The sequence below is a fragment of the Octopus sinensis genome, linkage group LG6 (assembly GCF_006345805.1).
Source record: "Octopus sinensis linkage group LG6, ASM634580v1, whole genome shotgun sequence".
NCBI classification, from domain to species: domain Eukaryota; kingdom Metazoa; phylum Mollusca; class Cephalopoda; order Octopoda; family Octopodidae; genus Octopus; species Octopus sinensis.
Window position 1 is genome coordinate 107,029,900 of NC_043002.1, and position 17,913 is coordinate 107,047,812.

A 17,913-nucleotide genomic window follows, 5' to 3' on the forward strand; every position below is an offset into this window, starting at 1 on the left:
TCAAAGACTCTTTGCTTCCAGGTTTTCCTATCACTTGAGATCTTCCCACTCCTTTTTGGAAACCTCACAGGTTCCAAGCAATTCTTTAAGTTGCCCTTGAATCACTTTCTGGTCGAGTGCCTTGCAACAGTTCACCACAAAACATTTACTTGGGAATTCTTCAGTCATCAAAACACACAACATAATTAACCCAGTGAATACCGTGACAGTGGGTGTGGGCCTTAATACTCACTGCATTGGCTCTATTAATACCCCTGTACATACAAACATATACATTTATACACAACCAAACTTATGTATATACTTATTCATACCAGCTTCGCCTTACTGGCACGTGAAAAAACATTCGAGCAAGGTCGTTGCCAGTGCCACTGGACTGGCTCCTGTGCAGGTGGCACGTAAAAAGCACCATTTGAGCATGGCCGTTGCCAGTACCGCCTGACTGGCTCTCGTTCCGGTGGCATGTAAAAGCACCTGCTACACTTTCAGAGTAGTTGGTGTTAGGAAGGGCATCCAGCTGTAGAAACTCTGCCAGATCAGATTGGAGCCTGGTGCAGTCCTGGTTTGCCAGTCCTCAGTCAAATCGTCCAACACATGCTAGCATGGAAAACGGACGTTAAACGATGATGATGAATGTGATAAATTCTAGACAGGAGCAAGCATTGGGATGCTTGCACATGAGGAAATTCTCATTTGCCAATTATAAGAGAATAATTATCATTTAAATTACATAAGGTTTTGAAATGATGGACTGAAAATGATTATCCAATAAGAACCAGAAACAGAGATTGTTCACGTCTGACTTGATGGACAGCTCCAAATTATACAACGCAGAGTTTATAAAAGAAAATCATTAAACGACCATCCAGAGGGAACATCAAGTTAAGACCCTGAAGAGACTGCACCATTTTGAAACTAGTTGGTCTTAAAAGTCAGGATATAATTATAGAATTAAAGGCAATGCTATTGCTACTTTTGCAAACACCCTTCACATGCAAGTGCTACCAGTCGAAAGCTCCGCATACTGGAAGCCAGCAAGTGTATGGAGTCATGAGGAAAGAATGTGTGCCATTTCGGGGTCTACCTCTTGACGGCATCATTGCACACCAGCCCCCCTCACTGATATGATGTCCCACTTGCTAGATCAAATGGTTATCAAATAAAGCTCATTATTCTTCTAGCCATCGCTTATCTCTTTTTAACCAAATCCAGTGGCTAGCCTTTTATATCTGTATATAGAAGCATACATATATATATATACATTCACATATGGTGGGAAGTCAGCTTGTGACTGAATAAGACCACTTCCTAGACTCATTCCACTCAAAGAAATATCTCAATTTTGATCTCCCCACTGCTGATGAGGTTTCATATGGCTCCTAAAAACCATCCCACACCAACCACAAATCAACCCCCACCCAGCAGCAGCCTGACCACCATCTACATGTTGGAACCTACAATGCCAAGTGCATCCACTGGCCAACCCACACACACTGCTTACACAAGGTGCATGAGTGATCATGCTGAACACCACGTTGGTAGATAAAGGTACCTCTGTGACCACACTTGTGGTTGCACAGGTTTGCCTTTGAGAAACAGACTCAACCACACTAGTCACATGAAAGAGACCCTTTTGTACCCTTCACAGAAAGAGGGTTCACACCCTCAATACATTTACCAGTATGTTTCAACTCAGTGTGTGCAACCCTATTGTTCTCAAATTCTTTAATACTCACAGTAATTGGGTTCCACCACAGCCCCCTATCTGATGCAAGACCATCCCAGCTGTTAGTATCAATGGTTTCTTTTTTCTAAGTGTGTCCTTAAGACTGTCTTTGGAATACTTGCATGGCTTACACAAGACGTATTCCTTGCTCCAGCTCACCATACAAAACCTGTTTTGGCATGTGGGTGTCCTCTAAACAGGCAAGATGACCAGGCCATCTATGCTGATGCTTCATAATCATACTCAACACACGTCATTTTCGTTAGCTGCAATAATCTTGTATCAGGTACAAGAGATCACCTTGAGATCTTCAAGATACTATGCAAGTGTCACAAGTGGATTCACTCAAAATATAGAATATGCCTGCAACAGGTTGTCCAGATTTTGCAGCCGGACAACAGCACTGTTAAGATACATACTTGATAGACCTCGGCTTTTGTAGCTGCTTTGATGTCCAGTTGTGATTAGTGGCTAGACTCAAGCTTTTCAAATGCATCACAGGTCTTAAAAAGCCTGTAACTGACCTCCTCATCAAGTGTGCTACTAAGGTAAACATATCCATGACTTCTGACTTTTCCCCCTTGACGTTGTATCAATGGCTTGTTGGTTGTAGCATGACTATGGTCTTCTCAGAACTGACTGTAAGGTCAAATTCAAACTCATTACACACAGCTGAAAAGCAGTCCATCAGAAGCTACAAGTGCTCCTCAATGTGAATTACAACAAACTGAGACCAACATAAACATACATGTATAAACACACACACACACACACACATATATACACAAGGTGTGATGGGTAAATTGTCGGCCATTCTATAAATTTCATTTCGTGCATGCACAGTGTTCGTTTTTGATTTTGTCGAGTACACAGTATAGTAGGGTCAGTAGGACACCGTCTGTGAGAAAAAACAGCACCATGATGCAATTTACTCTGTCAGAAATTTGGAGACAGTATGCTGTACTGCTTGGCATTCATGCCAGAAGCTCCAATGCAAACAGATGGTGAACACACACAACAACTGTTGGCTTGTTACAAAACTCTCGATACAAAACATGTACTGAAAGTGATAAAAATCAAACATCCAGTCAACATCATGGTGTTTGGAGTGATCACTTGTGATGGCAACGTTATGCCTCCATTCATCTTCCCACACAGCCTCAGACTCAACACAGATGCCAACATCAAGTGCCTGGAGGTGGTAGTGCTGCCCTGCCTGGGTCAAGAGGGTGGCTGCTGGAAGACCCTGTATTTATCTGGCTACCTAACTCACCAGACTGCAACCTCTTTAGTATACATGGGGCGCAGTTGAGCGAGAAACCAACAAAACTCCTTGTAACACCAAAAATGAACTGAAGGCAAGCTTGTACAAAACATAAGTGACACCCTTGGTCACCATCATAGATTCCAGCAAGATGGTTAGCACTATTTTGATGGCAAGTTTTGTTAGAGTATCCCTCTCCTAGAAGAGCCACCTTCTGCACAGCTTTGTGAAAAAACAACGGAGGGAGCCTCCTCTACCTCTGGGAAACCTATTTCACCCATAGATGGGACTTCGAGAGGTAATATCATTCAAGGTTAGAACAGAACCTAGAGTAATGGTAATCAAGGGGTGACTCCATGCTCCCCACAATTCCAGATCTCAAGCCCCACCATCTGATCAACCCACAAGGCTTTACTCAGCTTTGGGCTATAGAAGACACTTGCTCGTAGCACCACGAAGTGGGATGGAACTCCAAAGCATGTGGCTGGGAAGCAAACCTCTTAACACACAGCCATACCTGACCTTACATAGTATGTATATACATGTGTGTGTGTGTATATATATATATATATATATATATAGACTGGATGTTTGTATATATATATATATACACACACACACACACGTATATTCTTTTATGTGTTTCAGCCAGGTGGCTGTGGTCATGCTGGAGCACCAACATAGACAAGAGACATTAAATGATGATATATATATATCTATATATATTACACACACATAAATATATACATTCATACATACATGCAGGCTCATGTATAATTGTGGTAAGAAGTTTGTATCCTAGCAACATGGTTTGGGGTTGTCCCACTGCATGGCACTTTGGGAGAGTGCCTTCAACTATAGCCCCAAGACGACCAAAGCCCTGTGAGCAGATTCGGTAAATAGAAACTGAAAGAAGCCCGTCGTGTATATACACATATGTGTGTGGGTGTGTGCATGTGCGACTGTGTGTGTGTGTGTGTTTTACTGTCTCCTTGCTTTCACATCACATGATAGTTGTAAATGGGCGTCACCGTCATGCCAGCAGTGTCCCTCGTTTCCAATCTGCCGTGAAAATATCTCTGGTCACGGGGAAATATTACCTTACAAGGAAACAGGTGAGGTCGGCAACAGGAAGGGCATCCGGTCACGGAAAAATCTGCCATACAAGCATGGACAAGCAGACATTAACACAACACTGATAGTGATGATGTATATACATACATTTGTATGTACATATATATACATGGATACACACATATATGCATGTATAGATCAACATATTTTTTATACGTTTCAGCTCTAAGGCTGTGATCATGCTGGGGCATATATATACACATGCACATACAAATATACATGTGTATATATATATATATATATATTTATATATACATGTGTATAAATGTATATATATACATTTACTTATATATGAATATATAAGCTTCCATATATATATATATATATATATATACACACTTGCAGACACGTTTATATACATATATCTACATTTATGCATGATCTCACAGATGTGTGTGTGTATACACACATGCATATATATATATATATATATATCCCTGTACGCTTATATAAAGTACATCTCTCCCACACACTTAGAACTCGAATGTAGACATTCAACATACATCAATACATTTTTTTTTTCTCTCTGCTAGAAATTCTGTCACGTGCAAAAGATAGGCCAGAGTCAGTTGGCCTCCATATATAACATTATGTAACCCATTATATCTATGTATATACACACACACACACACACACACACATATACATACACGGGTTCAGTATGTATAAAGCGGATGTAAGCTGGCATTGCGTACGATGAAACGGATATAGATACTGTGGAGTGATGTGTTGAAAGATATAAAATGGTTAACAACTAACATTATATATATATATATATATATATATATACACAGTTTCTCTGTTAAATAGCTCATGTCATTGGGCCGTTAATTATATAATATAATTATATATATATATATATATATATAACTTAAATATATATATAACATCTTGACTATATACGTATATATATATGGTACTTATATATAGTGTGTGTACTTTAGAACTGACACAGATCACACAGGGTGTGTGTCTATATATGTGTATATATAAAGTACGTGTGTGTCCGGGGTTGGAAATAATTTTCTTAGACAAAAGGGGAAAGTGTTTTGGATGATGATAATAATTAGTTATGTAGACCCAAGAAGGGACCAGATGACTTATTTATTTCATTTATTCACTGAACTAAAAGTGAGAAACCTGATGGTGATGAAATCCTACTAAATATATCGTAATAAAGTTTCCTTCCAGGATATTATATAGACTGTCCATCATCATCTCTACACCCATTTTTTTTTTAAAGACCTCTTCCCACATGTAGGCTACATACAGCACACATGGGGGAATCAGTTTTAATGGTATACATACATTTATATATATAATACACACTACATATGCTGAATGATAATGCATTATATATATATATATATATATACATATGTGACTTGTTAATATGTGTATGTGACCTCTTCATATATATATACACGTGTGTGTGTGTGTGTATATGTGGCTATATGTCTGACTAATGTGTGTGTGTCTGTATTTATTGTATGTGTGTATAAGTATTTATATGCTTATATTATCCATTATAGTAATATTTGTCTGTTGAAATCCGTTTCAAGGCGGTCACTAGTTCAATTAAGGATGTGTCTATACATGTATGTATGTATGTATGTATGTGTATATATATATATATATATATATATATATATATATATATATATATATAATATATGTATACATACATAATGTATACATACAAACATATATATATATATATACATACATAGATATACACATACATACATAGATATACACATACATATATATATATACACATATATATACACATACACATATATATATACACATACACATATACACATACACATATATATACACATACACATATATATACATACACATATATATACATACACATATATACATACATACATACATATATACATACATACATACATATATACATACATACATATATACATACATACATACATATATACATACATATATATACATACACATATATATACATACACATATATATACATACATATACACATATATATACACACATACATATACACATATATATATATACATATCTACATACATATACACATATATATATATACATATCTACATACATGTACACACATATATATACATACATATCTACATACATGTACACACATATATATACATACATATCTACATACATATACACATATATATACATACATATATATACATATACAAAGTTGATTGAATACATTTGAATAGAAAGTAAAGATGAAACGAAGAAGAAACATCGTCGTTACACACATTTAACAACAACAACAAGCAACACAAAGAGTAAAATGTATGGCAATAATTATAAAGAAGAAGAAGAAGGAAGGCAAAAAAAGATGAAAGAAAAAAAAAAACAATAAAGCTGTGGTGATGATGTTCTTACTTACAGTTAATGTATCGTCCATAACCAGAGGAAGTTGCCGTCTTTCAAACTGGTAGTCGTCGGAACGACAAACAGCAACCAGTTTGGCCATGTTCACTCCACAAGAATCACTGAACACTAATATACACACGCCCGCATACACTCCCACATATATATACACTCACCAGAGAGATATCACCAGATATATATCTATATATATATGCTGTCCCACTTTCTCCCTTTCTTGTATCCTCCTTAGTTCTCTATATATCTATATACGTTCAGACGTAGAAGCTACAGTACTATGTATATATAGTACGGTACTATATATAAAAATATATATATATAGTGCTATAATATATGTGTTATAGTCCAGTTACAGAGGGATTGTTGTATTGTAAAAATCCTTGTCAATGACGACCAGTAAAGATTGTATTCGAGGGGGAAATATTAACAAACTAACAACGTTAACAGTTTTTTTCTAACACCTCCACCTAATGTCGTCTTCGTCCTGAAATAAAGACGACACACGTAGGAGGTGAGGAAAGTATTTAGCAAAAAATATCACAGATTTATTATCCGATACGCTTCTAATTCTCTCTTATATTAGTTATTATATAATGTGTGCTTGTATAAGTTATATACACACCTATAATACTGCATATATATATATATGTGTGTATATACAACACCCTGTTAGGTTTTTTGCCTATGTTTAATATCTCAGTTAAACGACAAAACTGACACACTCGTACTTCTATAATATACTTCCCTAATGGCTAATATATCACTACCAACACTCACTGAGATTATTTTTCTTGTTTTTCACACTTTCTTGTTCGTCTTTCTCTTTTTTTTTACCCCAACTTTTCCCATTAGTCTTTCTTCTTCAACCTACCACTACCTCTCTCTCTCTTTCTATCACTCAATTACTCTTTCAATTCAACTCTATTTTACAATTAATATGCTCTCTCTTTCTATATATATGTATCCTATACTCTTTGTCTTTCCCTCTCTATCTAATTCTCCCCTCTATATCTACCTAAATATATATATTTCTGTCCATCTATCTCAAACTTTCTCTCTATTTCATTTTCTTTCTTTCTCTCTTCTCTCCCTTCATCACTCTCAAACATCCTAACCCGGTTCTAACTTTCTATATTTGGTCCTCTCTATCATTTTCTCTTCCTTTCTATATTTCTTTCTAACCCTCACACCTTCTCTCTCTATTTCTCTCACACCTTCTCTCTATCCACTTTCCCTCCATAACTAATACTGTCTTTCCTCTTCCTTCTCGCCTTATCATATCGGCCTCCTATTTTCCCCCTTTTCTCGTATTTGTCCTTCTGTATTTTTTTAGCTTCTTTTTATATAACATACACACATTTATGTATATTTGCATAGTTTGCTATTGTAATTAAAAAAAGTTTATATCTCCGTCCGTTCCCGTCATTTCTCTCAACAACAAACCCCGCTCCTCGTCACTCTACGACAATATCGAGCAAAACGAATATTTTCGAGTAAAATATTTGAAATACTTAAATTTTTTATTTCCTTTATGTCACAATTATTTTTTTATTCAATGAAAATAATTTTTTCAGATCAAAGTATTTTTTATCAATATTTTTTTTAATATTTACTTCTTTTACAATACGGGCAATTGCCATCACGGGTTACATTTTTCGACATCGTAAGCGATGTACTTTAATTTTTAGAAAATTCCCCCAAATAACCTGTTACATTATTTTTATACACTTCATTAAATAAATACTAATTTAATAAACATTTCTAGGCAATTACGTTCAGATTTCTTTAAGTCTAATTAATGATTCATGTTCATTCCTACCGTCACAAGGGATCTTTCGACTTATTTTCTTCTAATTTCGTGTCAAATATTTTATAAAATAATTATTCTGAATGTAATTTACCATTTAAAAAAATATGGTCATTAAATTTCGTTTATAAAAACGAATTTAAGAGAAAGAATCTATAAGAAAAGTCATATCGTTAAAACCACAGTTCACAGTTGCGAATTCAATATTAAACTCAAAAGCCATTTTCTGATGTGGTGGGTGGCCGATAATAAAGTCACAATTAATTTATGGGATCTGGACAACCCCAACCCCTAAGACAAAACCCCCATTGACTTTATTACCATGGACTTTTTTAATACTTGATTCTGATGATGTGGCCTTGGTTGAATAGTTTATCAGTTTTAGAGGGGAGGGATCGCCAAAATGATTTGTTTTAAATCACAATAAAATAGCTAATCAGTAAACAATACAAAAATAAGTTCAATTTTTCTTAGCTCTAGGTTGAATCTTTGTGTGTAGCTTATATAAGACCAGGATCTGCCCTGGGTAATTTTATTTATACTTAAATATATACATAAAAGTGAGAAGAAAAAAAAACAATTCACCACCTCAGGGTGAAAACCTTGGGGCGCTGGGAAACCTCTCAAACGACTTTTAAGGCACACCAGCATGCAGCATTGTCGCAGGTGATGGCGAGCCTGATGCGCTGAAACAACCAAACGCCCTCACGAACTTCACCAGTTACCTCTGCTAGGCGAGCTGCCACTGAAGACAGGGGTCTCGCAGTCAGTGGTTCAACCCCACCAAATGTCTCACACGCCACAGGATGGAAAATGTGGTTCGCCGACAAATTGCAGTATTTCGGGATTTTGTTCCACTTGGCCGCAGAAGCTGTGAATCTTGCCCTGGCAAGGCATCTGTCTCTCAACCAGAGGCACAGGACGAGACCATCAGGTCTTTTCCCATCACATCTGGACAACCCAGGTGGTTACAAGATGGAGGGGATGTTTGCTTGGGCCCAGCTCCTCTTGAGTATAAGGTTTAACTTTGTGTGATGCATGAAGCAACCAGCATTCATGCAGCAAGAAAGACTGTGGAGTTGAGGAGCTTGCCACAACGACAGCTCAAACCCATGCATACGTCAACTCCCACTCTGAGGGCAACGGAGACACAAAGTTCGTCCAAGCTGAGTAGGCCACCAACGTTAGCCACGGATGGCATTAATCCAGTCACCTGAGTATTTGGCGCTAGCAGACAGTAAGCGGCACCTTGAAAACTGGTCTGACTGGATGAAGAGGGAGTCGAAGGTGGCCTTCGAAATTATGTTGTTCTAAGCTCTCTGACTCTGACAGTTCTCCACCTTCTCAGGTGTAGACAAGCCCAATTCCTTCCAGTGTTGGAGAGCTTTATCCAACTCCCTGTTGGAACTGGTCCGAGTAGAGGATGTTGCTCATCAGGGTGGAGCAAGTGTGGGTAGAGGAAAGGAAGCAGGGGAGAGAGAGGGATGAACACTTACAAAGACCAAGACCCCCAAATCGCTTGAGCAATGCAGGATGTTGGAGAGAGTCTAACATTGACCAAGCATTTGAGTCTCTCAAACATTAGGGAATTGGTGAGAGGAGCTGTAATTTCTAAGTATGAAGAAATCTTGATGGGGTTCAATTGCTTCAATATTCTTTAGCAACCTTCAATTGGAAGATGAACTCGAAGGCAAGGTCAGTAATTGGGGTCCATAAGGAGCACCAAACTGATGAGGGAAGGACTAAAGTGGAAGAGAAGAACTCTGTAAATAGCTCTGTAGTTTGTTGATGTTGAGAAGCCGAGTGGATGAGGGTCCAGAGCTCACATTTGGAACTGTTTACTTGGAGACTCCAACCACCAAGCTCCTCAACCATCTTGTTTGCAATGGTGAGAACCCTGTCCAGAGGTCCCTACAAACAAGCATCGTCGAGATACCAGACGAGGTTTTGCTCAACCCCCATTTTGGTAATGTCATCAATTCCCAGTGCAAACAGAGTGGGCCCAAGTGGGTCACCCTGTTGGACTCCTGAGGCAGAGGTGATGATTTGGTCACCAAAAGAGAGGTAGGAGAGCTCCCAATAAGCCTGCCATGCAAGGTGGTAAAGTTGTGGGACCTCTCTTACTGAGCTGAGGACAGCAATGCGGCTTATGGAGTTGAAGGCATTCTTAAGGTCAAGTTTGAGGATGACCTTGGGTGACAAGGAAGGCAAGTTGGCAAAAGCTCTGGTAGCATGGGCAGCAGCTTCACATCCCAATTTGGTGCCCACTCCTAGCTGAGTGGGGTGGGGGGAATTCCTCATCCAAGAAGCTAGAGACCAATTGTAAGTACAGCTTTGCAGTGTGAGATGACAAAGGGTGAAGCCGACCACAATAGGGCGCAGGTTTCCATTGGGTTTGGTGAGCCCAAATAATTTTGCACCAAAGAACAGTGGGTGGATATTGGGGAGAATGTTCACTGAAGAGAACTGGTTCCCAAACTGAGTCAAACTTTACAAGAGCTCAAGTCCAGCATCACTGGCCCAATAAGGAGGTGTTGAGGCCAAAGGCTGTCAATTCCCACACCTGAACAAGCAGGGAAGGATGAAATTGCCTTTCTGATGTTATCAGAGGTGAAGACTGGTCTCAAGTATTCTGGGGGGTTGGGGCCATTTTGGCTGATTATCTGGGGGTGCCAATAGGTGCTTCTCTTTCAGATATTTAAGAGACTAAGAGTTACACAGAGAGGGGGTACAGAAGAGAGGAGATGGACAGCCTCTTTAATGTCAAATATGCTGTATTTGGCACTGATGGAATGCTTGAAATTTATCAGTTGCCTGTTGGTAGGCACCAAGCTTGATGTCAAATTGAGGTGAGAAATGGTTGTGATGGACCCAGATGACTGAAACTGTCACTTGAGAAAGGATGCAAAGGAGCTCAATTTCACATTGTGCATGTGAAGAGAGAGATGAGAGGGAGCAGAGACAGTTTCTGTCGTCAGATGTATTGTTGGATAAACATACATTTTTCAACAAGCTGGAGGGCTCACGAGCAAAGCTATTCCAGGTTCCCTTAGGGATCGGATTAATGAGCTTCGATTTGGATAAATCCTGGAGGGGTGCAGCAAAGTCGTCAGCAAAGAGCTGATTGTCAGAGTGTGGGGCATCTCCACGGTGTGTGTCAGAGCTGAAGTGGCTGAAGGCGGAGAGCTGGTAGAAACGCTAGCACGCCGGGCGAAATGTGTAGCCGTATTTCATCTGTCTTTACATTCTGAGTTCAAATTCCGCTGAGGTCAACTTTGCCTTTCATCCTTTCGGGGTCGGTAATTTAAGTACCAGTTACGCACTGGGGTTGATATAATCGACTTGATCCATTTGTCTGTCCTTGTTTGTCCCCTCTGTGTGTAGCCCCTTGTGGGCAGTAAAGAAATAGGCACTGACTACAGATCCAGTATGGAAGCCTTTCGGCTTGAGCCTTGGTGATGTGGACACAGCTTCTGTGATGATTTTGGTGGCACAGGTGACAATTAATTGTTTTTAGGTATCAGCTAGTGCAAGCACAGAGAGCACTGTCAGGTGGTGAGCTGACATCGACCAACTGTAGTGGGCCAGCATTGGAGGAAATGAATTAACAGAGGAGGAAGAGCAAGCAGCGGTGGTTCCAATGGTGGCACTAGATCAGAAGTTCAGAGGTGCCGAGGGAGGGTTAATAGCTGTAGGAGTGGTGGGGTTAGCAGGGTTAATTCCGTTTGGAACCCGAGGTGGAGAAGGTTCTCTTGTGCATAGCAAAGGTGGTGGAGAATGAGAGGTCAAAGGTTGATCTGTTGTCACAAGGTCGCTCTACCAAACAGATCTCTTGGTCATTTGACGCATGCCTCCACCACCAAGAGTGGATAAGGTTAAAGTGGTGGCAACCCCACCAATTGGTAATCACTGGTGATTGGAAGAGAGAGAGCAACAAAAATATATCAGATTAAAATGCTAGTATTATTTATTGCTATATTTTGGGATTATCATTTTTTTTTTTTGCTAAATAAACACACATTATATATTCATTTTTCCCTTCAGCTCCACTACTGCTCTTATTTCATTGTCCTTTATCCTGTGACCTCTTCAGCGACTCTCCATCCCATGTGTCTCCTGTTCTAAACAGAACAGAACACTAAAATAAGAACAATAATAAAACTGAAGTGCAGAATGAATAAATATAGTGTGTGTTTATTTGGAAAAAAAAAAAAAAAAAGAGAGAAAATCCTGAAATATTACAATATCAGTGTTTCAACATGATTACAACATCAGGAATCTTGCAAACCAAATACATAAAGTGATGGTTTGTTGCCAACTTAATGTGGCAGTGCCAGGAAAGGAAAGAATGCCACTGCATTTAGCCCCAGGAAAGACTGTTTCCAGTTGGCTACTTGATACAAGCATTCTGTGTCCTTAAGTTTTCAAACTGGGGAGAAAGGTGCTTATCTCCCCTGTTTGAACACTCAAGGACACAGAACGCTTATGTTATGTAGCCAACTGGAAACGGTGTTACCTGGGGCTAAATAGCAGCAGCATTCTTCCCTTTCCCTGGCACTGCCACATTAAGTTGGCAAGAAACCATCACTTTATCATATTGCTACTGTATAAGTCTCTCTGAGAGATTTAGAAATGTAATATTTCTAAAATACATAATCATTTTTTATTCAATCACTTTGTGTGTGTGTGTGTGTGTGTGTGTGTGTGTGTGCAGGTGCATGAGTTGGTAAACTAGAGGAATAAATACAATTGCTTTTTGCTTGTTTCAGTCATTGGACTGCAGCCATGCTAGGGCACAGCCTTAAAGAATACAGCTGGTCATGGTCGACATTATAGATAGTGGTCCATGGTGCGTGTAGTGAGACCATCTATAACAACACATATCAGGAAGCTGAAATAATACATATGATGTCCCAGTTGGAAAAGAGAGACACAACCGAGTAGATTTGGAGAACATTTATTCATATATTTACATGCATCTGTGTGGGTTGTATGTTTGCTGTTAACCATGGTGAAGTAATTCACCAACAGTGCTATGTTAGAACCGGTGCAGTGTTGCTTCTGCTGTGTGCAAAGAGATGTTGTTGACAATGTTCATGAGAGACATGATGGTGGCGACAAAGATGGAGGTCGCTGTAATTCTGTTGGACAGGTGTTGTCTGGCATCATCACTGGAACTGGCTGTGTTGTGTGGTCAGTGGCTAGACCTTATAAGGTCTGGAACCAAAAGACTCGAAGACGTGGAGAAGTTGAGTTTTTATAAGTAATGGTAGGCTCAAAATTGGAGTTGAGAACAGACTGTCTCACGTGATCTGTTGAGAGGCTGCAATTGGTTAGATTGCATATTGGCACGACAGATTAAGAGACAAATTGTGCCAAAACCAACCAGTCAGAGTGGTGGATACAAAGGGGTCCAAACAGCGCCCAAAACTTTACTAACTTGATCAATCTGTCATTGAACCAGGATTTTAATTTCATTTGATACACACTTAGGCGCAGGAGTGGCTGTGTGGTAAGTAGCTTGCTTACCAACCACATGGTTCCGGGTTCAGTCCCACGGAGTGACACCTTGGGCAAGTGTCTTCTACTATAGCCTCGGGCCGACCAAAGCCTTGTGAGTGGATTTGATTGACGGAAACTGAAAGAAGCCCATCATATATATATATGTATATATATGTGAGTGTGTGTGTTTGTGTGTCTGTGTTTGTCCCCCCAACATCGCTTGACAACCGATGCTGGTGTGTTTACGTCCCTGTCACTTAGCGGTTCGGCAAGAAAGACCGATAGAATAAGTACTAGGCTTACAAAGAACAAGTTCTGGAGTCGATTGCCTTGACTAAAGGCGGTGCTCCAGCATGGCTGCAGTCAAATGACTGAAACAAATAAAAGAATAAAAGAATACAAGAATGGCATATAAAGATAAATGTTTTTCTTGCATGCTACCTCCCCACGCACAGAAACCTGCACATATATATGCATGCAGTTACACATGGATGAAGTCCCATTTTGGAAGTATGTTAAAGTTTTTATTATTTTGGAATGAAGAACATGAACATAGGGGCTGAGCCAGTGACTAAACTTGAAGTATTTTGTTGGGATTAATCCAATGAATTGACAGCAAGTAAGAAGCACTTTTCTGAAACAAAATTTCCGTGTACAGTCCTGTCACTCGTACATTCACACCAACACTTGAAACGGCCGTACGGCATCACTTCAGGATATCCTATTCCTTATTTTGATATATATATATTTATATATATATATATATGTATGTATGTATAAAAATTATATATAAAAATACAAAATGGGACAAGAACGCAAAACATACAAAGAGACGACACATAAGATGGACGGGTCATTCGAAGCCTCTAATCTTCAGTCAGGAACCGGATCATCCTCGCAATTTCGGCTGATTAATCCTGATATCGCTCCGATCCGGCCAGCCCCAAGGAAAAACTATGCTGTGAGCATTAGATTTCTTGGAAAAAGAATCAAATGTATACACACATCCATATATGCACATATATATGCATATACATACACACACACACACATATATATACACACACACACACACACACACACACACATATATATATATATATACACATATATATACATATATGCACACACACACACATAAATTCATTATCATTATTATCATTATTATTTTTTTAATTATATTATTTAGCCTTTCTATGGATTAACAGAAACATTCCATTAATCAGAGAAAAAGTATGAGATACGTAAAAGATTGTAATGAATTTAGTTCTAAGAGGGATTTAAAAATATTTTTGCAAACAATTAAAAGATATGATGTAGTTTTATATATAAAAAACTGCTATGTATTCTTAAGGCATAAATTGTAAATAAGAATAACGAGTAATCTCCCTTTCTTCATGTGGTTAAATTGTATCTAAAGATAATTACGATGAAAATTATCATTTGTTTGACTAGAGAAATATATTTATAAAATTTGTGAATGGTATGGAAATATATATATATATTTATATATACACGTGGAATTTTCTAGGTGAATATTTGGATAGTTATTGATGTTAGTTTATAATATTTTAGAAAATAAAAGATTTCAAAATATTATTAAAGAACCATATTAATATCATTGTTATAAATAGGTAATTATGTTGGTAGTAAATGTATTATTGTGGTATATATATATATATATATATCCTAGAAAATTCCACGCGTATATATAAATATATGTATATATATGTATATATGTATGTATGTGTGTATGTGTGTATGTATGTATGTATGTATGTATGTGTGTATGTATGTGTGTATGTATGTATGTATGTACGTATTTATGTATGCATGTATGTATATTTGTATGTATGTATGTATGTATGTGTGTATGTATGTATGTGTGTATGTGTGTATGTGTGTATGTGTGTATGTGTGTATGTATGTATGTATGTATATATCTACATCATCTACAAATTGTGGTTAAATTGTATCTAAAGATACAATTTAACCACATGAACGAAGGGAGATTACTCTTTATTCTTATTTACAATTTATGCCTTAGAAATACGTTGCGGTTTTTTTTTTTTTATTAAAACTACATCATATCTTTTAATTGTTAGCAAAAATATTTAAATTCCTCTACACGTAATTTTTTAAGTATCTCATACTTTTTCTCTGATTAATGGAATGTATCTGTTAATCCATAGAAAGGCTAAATAAACAACAACAACAACAACGATGATGATGATGATAATAATATGCCCTGATGCAGTACCAGGCAGTGACTCTCATGGCTTCTGATCTTAACTGATTGGAAGTGTTATCATGTACATTGTTTTGTCTTGGTATAAAAGATGGGCTACAGCAAATATTCTGCTCAATACTACAGATTTGCTTGTCAGTTCTTTGACCTTAACCATTTGACCATGTCCCTTGGTGGCTGACGATATGTGCATCTCTGATCACGAGCAGAAGTAGTGGGGGAGCATCATAGCCATGTGTTGAGAGGGATTCTTGCAGGTTTGAATAATTCACCTCTGGAAACATGGTTCGTTCGTTCAACATCCTTAAACAACCCTTATTCAGGGACCTTTTGAGCAGGATGGATTACTTGACCAGAAGAAAATTCTAACTGGGCCCCACATGCAAGGTCATGTGCTGTTTATCTTGATATGAGATCACCATGTCGCGCACATATGGTTGTGATGCATGTGCCCGGTGTACCCTTATCAGACGGGTAGTCATGATGGGTATACTGGGCTTCGTATATTTTACCCCAGTGTCACTTTGATGGTAGGCACTGGTCTCTCACTCAATAATAATGACGATGATGATGATGATAATAATAATAACTCTTCTATGAAATACATTCTAAATTACTATTTCACTATACAATATTGAAGAACTTTGAAATATTATAACAAACTTTTATTTCTTAATACTTTATAGCCCAAATCAATCATGCTAATTCCCATTATTCTACTTACTCCCTCTCTCTCTCTTTACTCTTTTACTTGTTTCAGTCATTTGACTGTGGCCATGCTGGAGCACCGCTTTTAATCGAGCACCTCGACCCCGGCACTTATTCTTTGTAAGCCCAGTACTTATTCTATTGTTCTGTTTTGCCGAACCGCTAAGTGACGGAGACATAAACACACCAGCATCGGTTTTCAAGCAATGCTAGGGGGACAAACACAGACACACAAACACACACACACACACATATATATATATATATATATATATATATATATACATATATACGACGGGCTTCTTTCAGTTTCCGTCTACCAAATCCACTCACAAGGCTTTGGTCGGCCCGAGGCTATAGTAGAAGACACTTGCCCAAGGTGTCCCGCAGTGGGACTGAACCCAGAACCATATGGTTGGTAAACAAGCTACTTACCACACAGCCACTCCTGCGCCTTAAGTGACTATTTTATGTCCTTTAACACCTATAACAGTATATTTTTCTAATACATCTTAGTATTACAGTAAGATTTTGTTGCATAATACCTCCAGCCCCCCACCTCTGTGCCCTTCCATGTGCCAGTGGAACGCTAAAAGAAGCACATCCGAGCCTGATCGTTGCAGTGCCATGGATTGGCTCCTGTGACGGTGACACATGAAAAGCACCATTCGAGTGTGATTGTTGCCAGCATTGCCTTACCAGCACATGTGCCGGTAGCACGTGGAAATACAGCATTCGAGCGTGGTTGTTCCCAGTGCTGCCAGACTGGTTCCCATGCAGGTAGCACGTAAAAACACCTTTGAGTGTGGTTGTTGCCAGAACTGCGTGACTGTCCCTCGTGCCGGTGGCACGTAAAAGCACCCACTACACACTCGGAGTGGTTGGCATTAGGAAAGGCATCCAACTGTAGAAACTTCGCCAGGTCATATCAAACCTGGTGTAACCATCTGGTTCACCAGTCCTCAGTCAAACCGTTCAACCCATGCCAGCATGGAAAGTGGACGTTAAACAATGATGATGATGATGACGGTCCTCATCCATCTTATCTATCACCAATATGTAAGAAATATTGCCCTGATGAATTCCAGTCTTACTGTGAGGT

General features: G+C 38.5%; 1 protein-coding gene across 2 annotated transcripts in view; it reads right to left on the reverse strand.

Annotated features, from left to right (window-relative positions):
- LOC115213048 (gametogenetin-binding protein 2-like) overlaps positions 1-17,091 on the reverse strand; it is a 124,909-nt gene extending 107,818 nt beyond the window's left edge. Inside the window, exons 1-2 of one of the 2 annotated variants that reach the window (XM_029781953.2) lie at positions 17,063-17,091; positions 6,545-6,729 (exon numbers count right to left, since the gene is read on the reverse strand). In XM_029781953.2, coding sequence (XP_029637813.1) covers positions 6,545-6,631 — 87 coding nt within the window. In that variant the 5' untranslated portion in view covers positions 6,632-6,729; positions 17,063-17,091. Of the gene's footprint in view, positions 1-6,544; positions 7,925-17,062 lie in introns of those variants that run through there. The other variant, XM_036504197.1, reaches the window with a different exon arrangement.
- Between the last annotated feature and the right edge of the window lie 822 nt (positions 17,092-17,913).